Source organism: Drosophila subobscura, chromosome J, assembly GCF_008121235.1.
Source record: "Drosophila subobscura isolate 14011-0131.10 chromosome J, UCBerk_Dsub_1.0, whole genome shotgun sequence".
In the NCBI taxonomy this organism is placed as follows: Eukaryota; Metazoa; Arthropoda; class Insecta; order Diptera; family Drosophilidae; genus Drosophila; species Drosophila subobscura.
The window spans coordinates 1,902,646-1,919,227 of NC_048532.1; the positions used below are offsets into that span (position 1 = coordinate 1,902,646).

A 16,582-nucleotide genomic window follows, 5' to 3' on the forward strand; every position below is an offset into this window, starting at 1 on the left:
AAAAATAGAGAAGGAAGACGCGGCGGAGGAAAAAACAGAAGTCTCATTCAGAAACCGTTCTTCAGAGCGTTAACAAAGGGAAGAGAAAGACACAAGGCAGAACGACGATGGGATTCCCTGTGCCAAGAAGGCCAACTATTTTATCCATCAATAGGCGGAGGTACAGGCATTGGTTACTCTGTTTGTAAACGCCTGTGACATACGTCTTCTGAAAGGAAGATACCCACCAAGTAACCAATTACAAGTACAGGGTATGAAGTGAGCCAAGTGCAGAAGCTATACAAATAAAAATGATGTTGGGGCATAAAGAGAAAACTATAAAACTGTAAGACAAATTGAGTAACAAGTGACGATGACATGCCAGCTCCCAAGGAGATGGAGTCGGCCTCAGAGGGGGGAAAACGGCAAAACGTGGAAGTGGAAAGGTGTTCTAGGGTCAGAGTGCCGCTACTTGCACTTTGATTTTTCCAGTTTTCGCTCTGACAAGTTGAAGGCCTGACAGGTGCCAGTGAATGATGGGAAGTTTTCAACGGCAAGTGGAAATGCGCAACAGCTGTGGAGCCGAAGAATAAGTTGGAAATGAATTGGAAATGAAAGAAAGAAGCAAATTACAACAGAACACCCTGTACTCCAGCTTATTCCAGCGGAAAATGACCTGCTGATGTGCTGGTCTAGTGATATCTTTATATTCAAATTACTTAACCCAACGAGCATCATCGGCTTCCTTTACTTGGGCTTCCGTCCACTCGCTAACGGATCATATATAAGAGAATAAAAAAAACAATTGGAAAATCTTTAAGCATTCGAGCATTATAATCAGCATTAGCTTTGACCCCAAAAGCCATGTTCGATTGCAGCACACACTGGACTTCCTCCTCCCAGCAAAACAATGATCCGAACTTGTAACATTTATCAAAATGAGCTTTGCCTTCCCAATGCCCATACTTATGTATGAATTCAGTGGTGTAGTAAACAAATGAGGCATACGCTGGAGGCTATCGCAGAAGTACTGATCTCCAGCAAGTGTGGAAAGATATTCCCCGGCTCTGGGCTCTCATTCACAGTGGGATGCTTGGCCAATTACATACCTACTTATGTACATAAATACGTGGAATATTTCCATATTTCTTCTATATGGATGAGGGGGGGAAAAGCGAGCCGGAGACTCTTGCTTTTATTCTGTCTCTAATGGAAGTTCGTAACTAGAGCAATCGTCTTTAAAATTAACGTTCCAAGAGCTGCTTTCTCATTGTCGAAACTATGGAGACCGGGGATCGGGGACCGCACCTCAAGGGCTCTACGCATTTGGGCTTAGTTCACTCTTAATTTCGTTGGCACAATTTCCCCCACAATCATACATTTCGTTATAGTTTTTAATAATTCATTTTCGTTGTTCCACCTAATTTCTCTAAATTTGTGGTCTGTTTTTCTTTTCTTTTCTTCTCTGAGTGACTGATGATGCTGATCTCATTTGACGCAAAATATAATTTATTTCTGTTTATAGTTAGCAGATGTTTGGCAAATTATATACGCCAGGCACACAGAACAGTTTCTTCGACTTTGAAATGTTATTTCTGTCTATGTTGTGACTTTGAAGAAGGTAAATATGTCAAGGAAACTACACACAGTTTGGTGAGAATTTCTATTAAAAAAGGTCTAACTAATGGGGAGTACCAGGGAAACTCCTTCAAAATCCTACAATAAATGGTATAGCACTCACATCACTTGTTTCCAGCATAATATTTTTTGTCTGTTCAAAGTTTCAGCAGCACCCGAGTCAAAAGGTCAAATAAGAGCAAAATTCCACCTCGAAAATGAAAAGCAGTTGAGCCAATGCCATACAAAGTTAGAATGAAGCTAATTGCATTCTAGTGTACCAAATTTATAGCGAATGGGCACTATTGACATGCTATGTCTAGTATATACGTCATGACATGCGAGCCATAAGTGGGTGGGTGGCACAAGCAACTGTCAAAAGGCTGCCGGCACCCCCCACGGTGAACAGTGAACCCTGAACTTTTGATGGAATTAACCGCAGCAGTGCTGAATCCAGTAGCAAGGGTAAATTATGAGTACAACACTTATAATGGGGCTGCTTACTTGCTCGTTGAGATTGTCGCAGATCTCGGCACTGAGCGCGCCGTTCATTTTGTTTCCAGATCCGCCTGGGGCACCGCCTCCGCTGTTATCCTCGAAATCACAGAGCAGTTTGTTTTTGAAATTCTTTAAATTCTCCAACTTGAATCCGTTGGTGTTCGTATTGTTGGTTTTGTTGTTGAATTTACTTGTCAATGTCTCCAAATTGTAAACTTTGTTATTGTTATTGCTATTGCTATTGCTATTGATGTGGTTGTTGTTCGATTCGATGCTGTTGTTGTTAGTCTCCAATTTGTTCTCGATGAAGACCAACGAGTTGGGCTCCGAGTTCGATGGCACTATATCCTCAAAGTCGGCCGGATTGAGGCTCAGAAAGGTCTCCTGATCGATCAGGATGGGTGGATGCTTGCCGAACCCGCAGTACTCGTACTCCCCCACACCGACTACCACGCCACCGCCCAAGCTGTAGGCGTTGCTAAGTGGATTCTGCGTGGAGCTCGTGTTAAAGTTCAAATTCAAATCCTCCAAACTCTCCGTCGAAAGTTTCCTGCTTTGCTGTGCTGCTCCTCCGATCCGGCACTTGTTGTTCAGGTTGTTGTTGTTCTTTTTCGCCTGTGGGTGGTTCGTTGTGGGTCCGACAAACTCGAATTGGCCCGCCCACATATCATAGGCTAAATCGATGCTATCGGGCTGGCTGGCAGGTTGACTATTCATGATTTTTTTGGTGTTTATATTTTCTTAAGTTTGGCTTTATAGATTTACCCGGGAGTGGCACTAATTTGTTTTGTCACTTTGATGAGTATTTTCTTTGCTGCTTTTTATGTTACTTTTATATTGGAAAGACTGTTTTTTGTGTCCTAATTTTGTAGGACCACTTTTCAGATATTTTCAGATGTGTTTCTTTCTATATTTCAATCATTTTTCTGAGGCATTTTGCGAAGCATTTAAAGGCTTACTATACGAAAAAACACATATATTTTATTCGCTTTAGACTCGGATTAGACTCGTATTAAATAATAGTTTAAAGTCCTATCATTTATGCCCGTAAATTTCATTCACAGTTGCCATAATTTATTGTAGTTTATTTATCATTAAATTTGAAAGACTTTTTTCTTGTTCCTTTGTCTACCATTTCCCCTCTAGTAATCTCCCTCAAGTTGTTTTCTCACAATTAAAAACAGTTAGCTTTGTGCCCAAAGACGTCTCCCCAAAAGTGGTCTTGAACCAAGTTCAGTCGAAAGAAAACAAAAGAGCTTTCCAGAAATGAATTGCGCAGAAAAAATAAATAGAAGCTTAGCAAATGATTTCTGCTTTCGTATCTCGGATGGCCTTTAGCACAGTTCTTAACAAATTGAAAGGTAATTGTTGGGGATTTAGATTGGGATTTGGCCACTAAGCAGAGCAAGAAATCGACATGAAATAATGGGAAAAGATGAGGAAGAGAAAACAGAGGCAGTGCCGGGCTGTATATTTTGAATTTCATGCAGGAAACGGGCAATGAGAAAAAGAGGGACTGCACAGACAAAGAAGCAACCGAGGAAGACAGTTCAAGAACAATAATAAACTTCTTGGACTTCACCCTACCATCACCCCAACCCAAACCCGTATCTTCACTCTCTGCGCCCCTTTCCAGGTTTGGTTCTTTCCACACGACTGGGTTTAGTTTCTCTGTTCCTCTGGGTTTCTGCCTGAGTTTAATTTCCTAGTGGAATTGATGAACTTCGTGAAGATAATCGCAAAAACAAAAACAGCAACTGCAAAATGCAGCTAAGAAGAAGCAAATCTGCTGGAGCATGCAGCTCTTCTTCTTCGCCATCTTCAGTTCTTCTGTAACTTGTAGAATTGCATAACGTAGCCAAAGAGCGTATTCTCTTGCAGCAAATTGATGATTCAATTCGGCTCGCCGCTAGAGAACTTAAATGAAAATGTGTCATGAATTTGACGGAATTTTCCCTGTTCTGCCAGAGTGTTTATAATAAATTGCATGATTCACAAGCAGAGCAGAGCAGACAAAGGCAAAAATTACACACATTTGAGAACAGAACAACCAGAGATGAATATTTCAAAGATGCTACACAAATTCTGCACAATTGCTTGCTCAGAGGCTCATTTCAAATGGGTTTAAGTGGCCTGTCATAATAAATTTGAATCTAATTGTTGTTTGCGGAGATGTGAACATCCCAGTAGCTCCAAGATTTGGAAGATCAAATGTAGGAAGAATGTGCCTAAAAACTGAAACCACAGAAATATTTAAGAAAGCAACAAAAGTTAAAGCACTCCGACCACAAAATCCAATGGTCTTTGTCCAATTTTGTCAATGGACCATTGCAATACTAACAACAACTTTCACCAACCAGACGGTCGTCTGGTGAATAAACTCCAATATTAAGACCCTGTCTACCAACTTGTTTTTTTTTCGTTCGAAAACGATGAAAACTGAAAGTGAGTGAAACAAGCGCCTTAATCACATTTTCCTTTTTCCACGGAAATATTTCAGGATCTTTACACAGTTGCAGACAGATTTTATGAGGCATCTTTCAGCGTTCACCGCTCAAGATCTGATCTGGGGAAATTTTTGGTGGGGTTCGCTTGTAAAATCGATCTATTTCTGGGCAAGAACAGATGTACCCTCCACAACCACTGGATTTGTTTGCCAGAGATAAAGCATTTATGTGGTGTCGTAAAGATTGACTTGTTTAGCATACACACATGTAAATAGCCAGAGGCATTGTAAACAGAAGCGGGGGAATTAGGAACTTCGATGCCAGATCTGTAACATTTACATTGAGTTAGCTTAAACGTTTTCCTATGTATTCCAGCTAAGCCAAAATTAACCCAATATCCCTTTAAATGTTTTCTTATTTTCAATTTTCAATGCACCTTTTAGACGATCGCCCACGAAAAGACGACCAAGACTAAACGGTGAAATTGAGGCAAGATGATAACCTCAATTCTCGGCTTGACGGGGTCCATGCAGGCGGGCAGACAGACAACAGCTGTTTGCTGTCTCACTCTTATCCACCTCTGCCCCTGACTCTACCTATGATTCTAACAGTGTCTTCCCACCCAGATATCTCAGCTAGGCTTTGCATAAAAATTAAATCCACAAGACACACAGACAACTCGGGCAAATCACTGTTAGTCTCTGTCTCTGTCTCTCTCTCTATCCCCCTCTCTTGCATTCTTCTATCCCTTGTTTGCTTAGTCAGCAGAGCATTAAATACAATTTTTGTTCCGACTTCAAGGCAAAATTCTTAGACAACAAAAAATTCCTCTTTGCATATCCTCACTCCACAACGGCAGCCATCCCCGTTTTTCTGGAATTTCTTTTGTTTGGATTCTGACCATCCAGCAAGTCTCTAATTACCACAAAATGCAATGCCTGCCTGCCTAAGTTTTCTATTCGTATTTCTATTTATTCCGTTTTGTGCTTTATTTCAGTCAAAAAAAAAAAATGGGGAATGGGAGCGATTCATTGCCAGACTTATCGCAATATTCGACGACTATTATAGGTGAGGTGCCCTTGCCGAAGCCAAATACATACACACATATATGTATAAATAATTGTGAACATACAAATGAAGAAAGGTCAAACAAGCTGTAGGAGTTCATGACTGATAATTTTCTCGTCTAGTTTATTGAGATGAATCAAATAGGAACTGTTGGGCCTCTTAGAATGAGCTTCTCGCGAGTTATTGTCACGGAACCAGTTCAGCAAGAGCACTTTCCCAACAGTATTAATGGAGTTGCAATTAGTTATATGTACATACATACATTTGTGCCTCGAAAATAACACAAACATTTTGTTAACTGAACCACCGCAATTAAAACATTAATATTTAATGAAGCAAACTTTCCATTTCTGACAGCTCTGTCTACCGAGATTTCAATATCGGTTCAACAATTTTCTGTCTTGCAAATGGCTGAAATAGAAGAGCCACCTACTCGTACTCCTACAAGAAAACTATCGTTGGCTACAAAATTGAATTCCACAAAATATTTGCATACAATCGCCCCACCAGCTCATTAGATGCAAATATTACTCTTCTGCGCATTTTTCATGCAACAAAGTAAGAAAATGTTGGAAATGGAAAACTCAACAAAGAGCACGTTCAATCTTTGAGCAAACGAGTTTCCGATCCATTGTCGGTTCATCTAGAGAGATTTTTCAGGAAAATGTTCACATTGTATAATGGAACATTTCAAACAAAACTCAATATTTTTCTTATGTACAGAAAGAAAACAAAAGAGGACAGCAACCAGTGTCGATTGAAACCCGCGAAACGCGAACACAAACTGAATGGATCCAGAAATTCATGGGCACAATCTCCCAAAGCACACCCAGAGAGAAAGAGCGAAGATCCGCAGAGAGGGAGAGACTGAGAGCAATCTTTATAAATAGGAAAAATAATAATCAACAAACAAAAGTCAGAGAACGCACGAAACGAAACGCTCGTTTACGGCTGGGATGGGAATCAACAATTCACAATTTCAAGAACAATTTTTCGCCATATGTCCGAGGATGGGAGGGTGTCTCCCATTCCTGCTCGCTCTCTCTCTTTCTCCTTCATCGCTCTCCCACATATGTACATATGTATGTGTCTTGACTCAGATCATCGCATAATTATGAGGAATTTAATAGCAGCTGACGGCCTGCAGTTCTGCCCTCCCCCATCGATACGCATCCACAAACAAAAGCGCAAGTGAATGAGCGTGGACACGAACCAAACCCGAGTAAAGGCAAGGGGACGCATGCAGGATGGGCTCTGACTCTGGCTTTTATCTGCACTCCCTTTTCATCTGTTGATGTCATTGTCTGTTTTTATTGTTGTTTGTTTTTAGGCCTTTCTTCTTATTGGTTTTTTTCATGGTTTGTTTTTAGTTCCGGTTCATCTATCCACTTTTCTTCTCCCTTCTTTTCCTATGGCTTATGAGCAGTGTGCCGTTATTTTATATTCTTGCTAATTGACTTTACATTGCTAATGAAAGAATTTTTTTCTATTTTCCCGAAGCTAACGGTATGGAAAATGCTTGAGACTGGTAGATTGGGAAGGGCATATATACTCTTAGGCATTTGTGTATATTTTTTGAACGAAATTAACGAAAAACGAATGATTTGGAAGGTATTGTGGGGAAACCTTTAACTTTAAACTTTATTTAGATATTGTTAGGAAAATGTCTAAATGGTAGCTATTTCCCGTAACTAAAAAAAGTTGAGTTGTTATGTTGTCTTATTCAGATACGTTTTTTTAAATTTTGTATCATTTGCAAATGCTTTTCTTTTTCTTTGACATAAATTTCATCATTTATCACTTTGATGCCACACTTGATTCCATTTTTCCATAAAACGCTTTCGCAGACTTATTCAACCGCACTTTTCAATTTGTGATCAATCAACCAATTGCCTCGGGATTGGATGGGGATGTTCACTCGGGAATGGGTATTGCAAAGGTCCGGACGGGCTGTATGTGAGGGAGGCTATACATTTTTATTAGCCGGCTGCACAGCGGAGCACAAACACGTAAGGCTTTTCCACAACAAACGCTTTAATTAACAGTGTATTATCGCCATTATGCTGAACTTTATTTTCATATTAAATAATCGTTTAATGATCCGTCAGTACCGTGCCCGTGCCCGAGGCCGGCCAGGCCAAGGCACCTGACACACCTGATAAGCGAATTGGATCGATAAAAAGGCCACCAACACACGCAAACAAAATAGTATAATTTTGCTGATAGAGCAAACGGAATTTACACTTTTTGGGCACTTTTTCTTTTCTTTTTGGCACGAAAATTGGTTGCAAACTATTTAGACACCCACCACAGAGGGTGCAACGGCAGGGGGCAACGGCAAAGGCAATGGCAACGGCAGTTGCATTTTCAATTGCACGCGAAAGCCACCAAAGAGAGTCCCAGAGAGAGCGGCAGAGGGCCGACCCCAGCGCGACGACTTTTCGTTCCGTCAGTCTCCGTTGTTCGTGTAGCGCACGCGGCAAGAGTTAAATGCAATCTGAGCAGAGCCAGAGCGCCAGCGGCCCCTGCGAGCGCCAAGCGCCCAACGCTGGCGTCTCTGCTGGCGTCGTCGCACAGCTGGGTCCGCGACTTGTTTTGTTTGCCCAAAAACAGAAGCAGAAGCAAGCTACGAGGGAGGAGGTCTAGTTTTTGGGTTCGATGCTTTTGATACTCTTTGAGATCGATCGTACGGATGTCAGCTGTGTATCAAATTGTAATTTAAATAGTTTGGTTGAATTCGGGAAACTGTTTCTTCATCTATATTATGCCAATAGCTTCCAATGAAAAGACCAAACTATCCACACATCTGCTCAAAATCAATATACCCCCGTCAAGGGTATAGCAAAAGCAAAGGCAAAGTAAAGCAGCAACAAAAAATGCGACTAATGCTACCTTAGTAGCATTAGTAGGAGCCACGGAATTGAGTGAAAAGAATCAGCTGCGACGCTTGTAAGCAGCGCTTCAACAGAATTGAGTGAGTCAATTAAAAGTAATAGGGTGGAAAATCAAAGAAAAGCCAGTCAGGGAAGCACATCACATACATACATATGTACATAGATAGGCTGCAAGAAAAGGAGGGAACCAGTTTTAAAATGGGTGAAATATTAAGGATATGTATGTAGATCAGGGAAGATAGAGTCCCACTAATGCAAATCTCAAAATGATTCAGACGTAAGCTCGTACATATTAAAACACAAAACAATACATTCAATGCCTCAGTTCCTTTAATTGAGGCTTTGTTTGGTTTGAATGCAACACTGTTTATGAATGCCTTAATGGTATCAATGGTATCCAACACTGTTTATGAACGGAACGGAACTAGTTCATTTGTTAGAACAATATGTATGTGTGTGTGTCTGAAGATGGGTGTAAATTAACATGTTGTTTTTTTTCAGTGTTATTGGGGTGGTTGGTTTGTGTTCGAGTGATTGCCTCCTTATAAGACGCCGCAATCTTCAATGAGGATTGGCTGGGAGGTCTTTCCAGTGGTGGAACCGAACGATTCGACCTTATGTACAATCTCCATACCCTCGACGACTTTTCCGAAGACTACATGTTTCTCGTCCAGCCAGTTGGTCTTGCCAGTGCAAATGAAGAACTGCGATCCATTGGTGTTGGCCCCAGCATTGGCCATGGAGAGGACGCCCGGTCCAGTGTGCTTCAGCTCGAAGTTCTCGTCGGGGAACTTGTTACCGTAAATGGAACGCCCACCGGTCCCATTCTGATTGGTAAAGTCTCCGCCCTGGCACATGAAGTTTGGTATGACGCGATGGAATGGGGAGCCCTTGTACCCATAACCCTTCTCGCCGGTGCATAGGGCACGGAAATTCTCCGCCGTCTTTGGGACCACATCCGAGCGCAGCTCCATGACGATGCGTCCCAGTTTCTCCTTTCCGGCACAAATATCGAAGTAAACTCTTGGCAGAGACATTTTTGCCGAGTTCTTGAACGAACGCAAAAATGCCAGGATCTAGAAATTTTATTTTTTCAAAACCGAAAATTTATTTAATATTTCTTGGGAATATTTACCGGAAAAATTAATTTCAATTATTGTGCCAGGAAAATTCAAGATTTAGATGCTTCCACCCGAAAAGTTGAAATTGGAATACGTTTTTATTTAGGAGAGGTCAAGTATCCGGACTGAGACTACGCAAATTCGATTTCACAGCCTTCTAAATACAAAAATATTTCAAATTTCTGGGGATGAAATACAAAAATTCAAGAAAAGCTAACTAGATCAATGGAATGGTCAAGTTAATTTCCAACAGTAGACTGTTATAATATATAGACATAGTTTACCATATCTTTAAAGCTTCTATTATATAATTAACTCAAGCCCCCATCCGAGCCGGTGAATGAACAAAACCTAGCCTTATTTGAATTTCATTCTCACTTGTTTACCAACCATGTCTTTCCAAAAACCCGTTAAGTATGTGTTCTTATAACTAGGCAAAATGTCGACTATTTGCATGTGTACCATGGCAAATAAAAGAGTTGCTCGTAGCTGTCAGAACTATCAAAGTTTTCAAGAAGGAGCAAAACCAATTTCAATGCAGATATTTGTTTGTGTTCAATATAACACCCCTGCCAAGCTTTTAGGGTAAGATATAGACACATAATTGTTTTTGTTAGGCAGTGTCTGTGTACACAATACTCGTATTTTCAGTGTTTTGTTAGTTTTCGGGGCGATACTTAAATAGGGGGCCGCCAAGGCAGGTTGGTATACGATAAGATTGGCTGGCAACTAAGGAGATTGTAAAGATAAACTTTGACTCGTCGGATGTTTGATAATGCTTTATTTTTATACAATATTTATTTCGAGTGATATATATCCCAGGAAAACACTAAAATATTGGAAATCAGCAAGCTCTTCAACCTACAGATTTAATTTCACTTCTTCTTCCTCAAAAACCGTCAAGAGTTCAAGTTGATGTGGCATAAAAACAAGTGATCCGCACGTAGGCCGTAATTGTTAAATCTCCAGCAGGCTGGCAGCAGTAACTGTCTCATTATTTATCATAAATTGTTGTACGGCCAAATAGCGAAAGAGTCAACCCAAAGTTGGTGCCGGGCTGTGGCAAGTGCAACCTCAGCGTCGACTCAGCCCGATCCCAGTTGGACTCGACGAGACTAGTTACCCATTAATGTAACGCCCGGTTTGCCTTGTACAACCGTGTGCAAACAAAATGGCAAAAGCTACTAAAACAAAAATAAATGCAAGACTCTACACATGACGTAATGGCTTACTAACAGAAGGCGTAGGATTTGTGCTTGGCAACTGCTCCCAGAGCAAGAGCCGCACCCTCACTCCCAGCCCAGGCGCCTCTCTTCAGAGCGTGGTGTGTGCGTGTGGGAGCATATGTACATACATACATAAATCCACCTTATGGCTAGTTCTTAGGGCGATTTCTCAGTTTAGATAGAGCACACAGCGAAGAGGCGTATAGCGCAGGGAGGAGAAACAATTGTCGGAGTTCTTTTTTACACTCACCCACTAGAATTGGTAAGATAAGCTAATGTCTCAGGGAAGGCCCGTTGTTTTACTTCTAAAATACAAATTTTTAAAAGATTTGGTAGGAAAACAGAAAGATAAGGGCTATGGAAATGAAGTGATGGTAAATGCAACCCAGAGAAGAAACCTCTCTAGCAATTTTCCCCATTTGTGCTAAACGTTTTCGTAAAAATTTTGGAGCTTTTAATTCTCTTTCGGTCTACTTTAAGGCATTTTTGCATTAATTATAATAATTGCAACGTTTATGCTTAATTTCGTGGTGTGTGTGTGAGGGTCTGTCTCCAAGATCCCTGTCTCATTCCAAGCCTCTTCGGGTCTCTTGTCTTTAAGTTGTGTATTTTTTGCTTTTTCTGGGTCAGCGTTACATTTGGGTTAAAATCGATTTTCGTTTATGGTGTTCACGCCACGAAATTCTCTTAGTATTTCTTTCGGTTTTGCCTCATGCTTTTTATGTTGTGTCGGGTCTGAGCTTCGGGGTTCGGGGTCTGTGGTTTTAAGGTGGGTGTCGCTCAATAAGTGGTAGCAAAAGGTGCCACCAGAATTGTTTAATCGATAAGACGGCCATCGCAGGTGGGGAACCCATTAGTAGTTGCCTCTTTATAGGGAGGGTGTGGGTACGGAAACCGTTTTTCTTTGCAGCTTTTAGATGATGGATCGATCGATGGAAATTGGTACGTCAGGTGGCACGGTATTAGTTCTTGTGGGGACCATCTTCTTTCGGATATTTTTTTGCTGTGCTTCCCAGTGGTTATGGAGGAGGAGGTTACGAGTATTACGGGTATTACCCCAAATACCGTTTTTGGTTAGAAATTGAGAGATTGATAGAAAACTGGTTCTAGAAAATGTTTTAAACAACAGAACTGCAGTTTCTGCCCGTCTTTATGTTCTTACTTCATTGAGTATTTCATTATTATATTTATGAATTCGGCAAGCAGACACCTGGCTGGTCCTGGTCTTTTTGTTTATGCGATGCTTATGTGGCTGCTTCCAGTCAACGCCTTCACCACAGAGCAAAGAGCCGACTCAGATTGCCTCAGAGATGGTGAGATATTTAATTTGAACTATTACCAAATCTTAAACAGTTTGCTTGGGCAACTCCCCAAGTGATTTCGTCATCGGAGGCACTCCAGTTGTGCATTTATTAACCCAAATAGATCTTTCCCGTGCCATCTGTGCGGGTCTCTCTGCGAGTCTCTGACAATTGAACAAATTGCAATTGTGGCATTGTTTTTGTGGGCCTACAGTTATAATTGCATAAGTGCGACGAGGCAAAACCACACACAGCTAGAGAGAGAGAAGATTGTGATCTTCTTCCGTCAGCAATGTGAATACGGAAAATCACTGTCCTCAAGCCTTATATAAGCCAAACAGATGGAAATTCTTTTTCTTCCGCCTCAGATATTTCAACCAAAACTGACCTCAGCATAATTAAGCCTCCAACAGAGCATTAAAAAAGGGTGAGGGCTGGAATTGGGCCAAAAGTAGTGAAAGACAATCTAAAAAGAAAATCGTATTTGGTTCAGTGAAAATCTTGTTGGATACGCTTAACACTTTCCCGGGCATTAAGCCAAGGTGAGATGCAGTAAAAAATGTTCAGAAACGAATGCCAGAAAAACTTGTATCAGTCAGTCCCACTAGTTCGGGATCCCACTTTGAGTTCTTAAACAAGCTTAAAATAACTTTACAATTGTGGCTCCACTGACAATTTAGCACGCAGCAAGAGTCCTCTGCGTTGTCTCCCGATTCTTTGTCTCTCAACTCATTTCGTATTCACGCCAAGTTTCACACAACAATCAAACGAAATGCAAGGAACTTCTATGACTTGTAATGATCTTCTGGACCCTACTCTACCCTCTACCCTCCATCTGCCTATTCTCCTCTTCCCTTCTACTAATCGACTTCCGTTTCCCGTTGGCATGTTGCATACAAGAAAATTGCGGACTTTCAGCCTTTTAAAAATTGATTCGTACGTGAGCATTTTTGACAAAATCTCCAAAGCTTTATTTTTTCCTCTCCTATTTCGGCTTTCTCTTTTCCCCCTTTCAAGTGTGTTTTGTAGATTCTCTATGTTTATTTTTTTTAATTACGAATTTTACACCTGTCACACTCACATCCTACACCTCAGCAATTTCCTCGTGTAGTTTCCTTCAGAAGTAATGAGAGTTCCTCAGCGGAAAGAGGTCCACATATCCACAATAGAAAGTTTTTGTTTAAATTTCTGTTTGATTGATGCAAAAATAAATGTTCAGAATATGGTTAACATTTAAGGAAAAGCTGAGGTTATTAATTGTACCGAAAATTGCAGAATTGTGTAACTCTATTTGCTCGTATAAAATCCAAAGAATATCAGAAATAGTAGATATTAAAAACCTGTTCTCCGACATTAATATTGTCCGAGATCTCCCTACAGCCTTTTCCCATGGTTCAAAAGTGAAAATATCTGCAGTTGTTCGACCTCTTTGGCACTTGATCAAAAAGCTCTTCAAAGGAAACACTGACCCCGCCGGGTGAAAAACTAAATTGCCAATAATTTGAATAGCCGATGGAGTACATTTCAATGACCTTGAGACGGTAATGTACTCAGTCGGTCCGTGGATAGGGAGAGCTTAGTGAAATGCCATCTCTTTCAATTGTTTTATATAATAATCGGATCGGATTGGATCGTGGCAGACAAAAGCAACCCACACAAGACCAAAACTAAAGTTTCACCTGCCAGGTAGCCACGAACTCCAATCTGTAAGATGCCAACGAAGGTGATGGGGGCAGGCGATGGAGGTAGAGAAAACACGTTTTATCTCATAGTGAAAAGTCACAAAGTCAGTTTTCCAGGGAACTTTTTTTCAATGGAAAACATTTTTGAAATTTCGTATCAATGAAACTGATTTCCACATTCGCGAATCTTGGGAAATAACATCGGCTTGGCGAACTTGTCTACAGTCCGTTAAAGGCATTTTTTGCCTGTTCATTGATAATTTCTTTGATGAAATGTCGTCAGACATTAACATTGTCAAATAATGTTCCGCCAAATCATTGCCTCTGTGATTTACTTATATTCCGCTATTCAATGCACACTTTTTCAGGGCAAATTGTGCAAGAAAACAACTGTAACGAGGAGGGACGTGTGAGACGCTTCTTACGCGTCACAACTCTTATACCCAGTACTCAGTAGTACATCTGTAACTCAGTGGATACTTTTAAATTTTAAATTTTACATTTTTCTACATATGTCATCTACATCACTTCTCACGCCAACACGCTCTTCTAGTTCGTGTGATATCACAGCAGTCTGGAGGCAAAATTCTGTGGCTCTAGCGCTTATTGTCTCTGAGATTCAGGCGCTCAACAAGACGGACGGACGGGCAGACACACATGGCTATATCGACTCGGCTATTGATGCTGTTAAAAAATATATGTATGTACATACATATGTATATACTTTATGGGGTCGGAAACGTTTCCGTCTGTGCTTTACATCCATCCACTTTAGTGCACAAATACAATATACCCTATTTACTCTTCGAGTACCGGGTATAAAAAGTTAATGCAACGAATAAATAGGATCCAATAGGAATTCAAATTTTCCAAATTAGCGCATTTCATTGTCAAATTTTATATAACTCCTTCCTTTCCGTTATGGAGAATGGTGATTATGCTTACCCTATAATCGTAGTCATGCCGATTCTCCAAGCTTATATCGCTGTACATGTCTTCGGTTGTATCACAGTTGGAGCTACGGCCCGAGGAGTTAAAGCTCGATGATCTATAGAGCTGACTAAAATAACGAAAGGAAAATAAGAAGTTAGATGCTAATAAATAAAATACAAAAATCAAACTGCTAGGGTGTTTTCAATTAATAATTTGTACATTGGAGTCATCTATCTTGGCAAGCATTAGTCTCACTCACATCTCAATAAATTAAAACTGTACTTTGTGATCTAAAACTGTAAGACTCATATACTTACATAAGTACATATTTATGTACATACATATGTGTTTTATGGTATTTTAGTAAATTGCAATCCCAAAAAGATAGAAACTAAATTTTCGAGAAGAAAATAACATCACCAGCTTATCACCCCCTGAACCAGCACCACATGACTAAATCAATCCCGATACTGATTATACATATGTTCGACGACTTGTAAGGGAATTCTCTTATCATTCTATCCAATTTTAATTAATAAATTTCTTAAGTCTATCTTCAATACCCCCGCGCCCTTTCTAAGCAGACTAATCACACCTGCATGCAGATAGGTGAGTCAGACGATGCGGTGCATTTGGCCTTTCAGGAGAGCTTCCAATTCAAATGTTTTTTTTAATAATGAAGCTAGGTCTAGGATCGGCTGCTAAAAAGCGCCCTGGAGCAGGCCGATTTCTGCGAAACCTGATGTGTGTAAGAAACCGCCCTTTTGATTTGGCCCTGCCCGTCGCAGGCCTATTCGCTAAAGTTGCGTTTGGTCCATGAGTCTGAATCGTAGATTCAGGTGTAGTTGTGATGTTCACAATCTCATTTCACGCATACAATCTCAATGATTCACAGAATATCAAATTGATTTAGACACCCTAAAGCTGTATCCAAAGTTCCTAAAATGGCCGTAAAGGACCGCAAATTTACCGCCAATGTTCCTAAAGCTGCCAAAAAACATGGCGGCGCTAACGAGGCAGCTGCGCTGTTAACAGCCCAGCACTCTGTTGCCGCTTTTCGTTGATGACAGCGAACTGTAAGCTTAGCTCAGAAGCAATTACAGCAGTCAAAATGGTGCTGGGAGCACGGACTGCAGAGTGCAGAGAACGGGTTGCGAAGTTAAGCGAATAAGCCACCAAAAATGATAATTTTAATGTAAATTTAAGCCCAACTACATGGCTCCGTAGCGACACCTGCCGAGGGAATAAAGACTTATTTTGAACACTAGGTGGTGCTAATGCAAGGAAATGGAAGTGAGACATCTACTAGTACATGTAATTTTACATTTTTTTTTTAGTAGAGATCCAAACCAGAAACACAAAATACTTTAAGTTGCAGCTGCTTCTTACTACTGTTTTTACGGAGATCTTTCTGACTAATCTGATCTTAGGTCAGATTAGTTATAATTTTATATTATACGAGTATAGTAAACATCCAGTAATGAGACTTACCTGGCTAAGGCATTGGTGCTAATCTGTCTGCGGCCAGAACTGTAAAATAATAACAAGATAAATTGTAATATTTTATGTATAGAATGGCGCATACAAATCAATAAGAATGCCGCTACCCAACCCGCTAAGAATGTACCCAAAATTACTAAAAAATTATATACATGTATGTAAGAAATATATATTTCATATAATCGGTTGAGACGGTTTTGATTGTTCAGATTTTGATAAAAATGTCTTGGATTTATATGAATTCATTAATAGCTTACTACAAATTTCGAAAATTAAAACTCTCCCACGAGCTTGTACATCCCCATGGCAGATGCAA

The 16,582-nt window shown here is 40.4% G+C and overlaps 1 protein-coding gene across 9 annotated transcripts in view; it reads right to left on the bottom strand.

The window, feature by feature from the left end:
• LOC117895838 (peptidyl-prolyl cis-trans isomerase-like) overlaps positions 1-16,582 on the bottom strand; it is a 46,606-nt gene that overhangs the window by 3,216 nt on the left and 26,808 nt on the right. For 5 of the 9 annotated variants that reach the window (XM_034803782.1, XM_034803780.1, XM_034803785.1 and 2 more), the window contains 2 exons: positions 16,258-16,296; positions 14,779-14,893 (listed from right to left, as the gene is read on the bottom strand). In XM_034803782.1, coding sequence (XP_034659673.1) covers positions 14,779-14,893; positions 16,258-16,296 — 154 coding nt within the window. Of the gene's footprint in view, positions 1-2,100; positions 3,012-8,910; positions 9,580-9,638; positions 9,655-14,778; positions 14,894-16,257; positions 16,297-16,582 lie in introns of those variants that run through there. The other 4 variants (XM_034803786.1, XM_034803790.1, XM_034803779.1 and 1 more) reach the window with 4 other exon arrangements.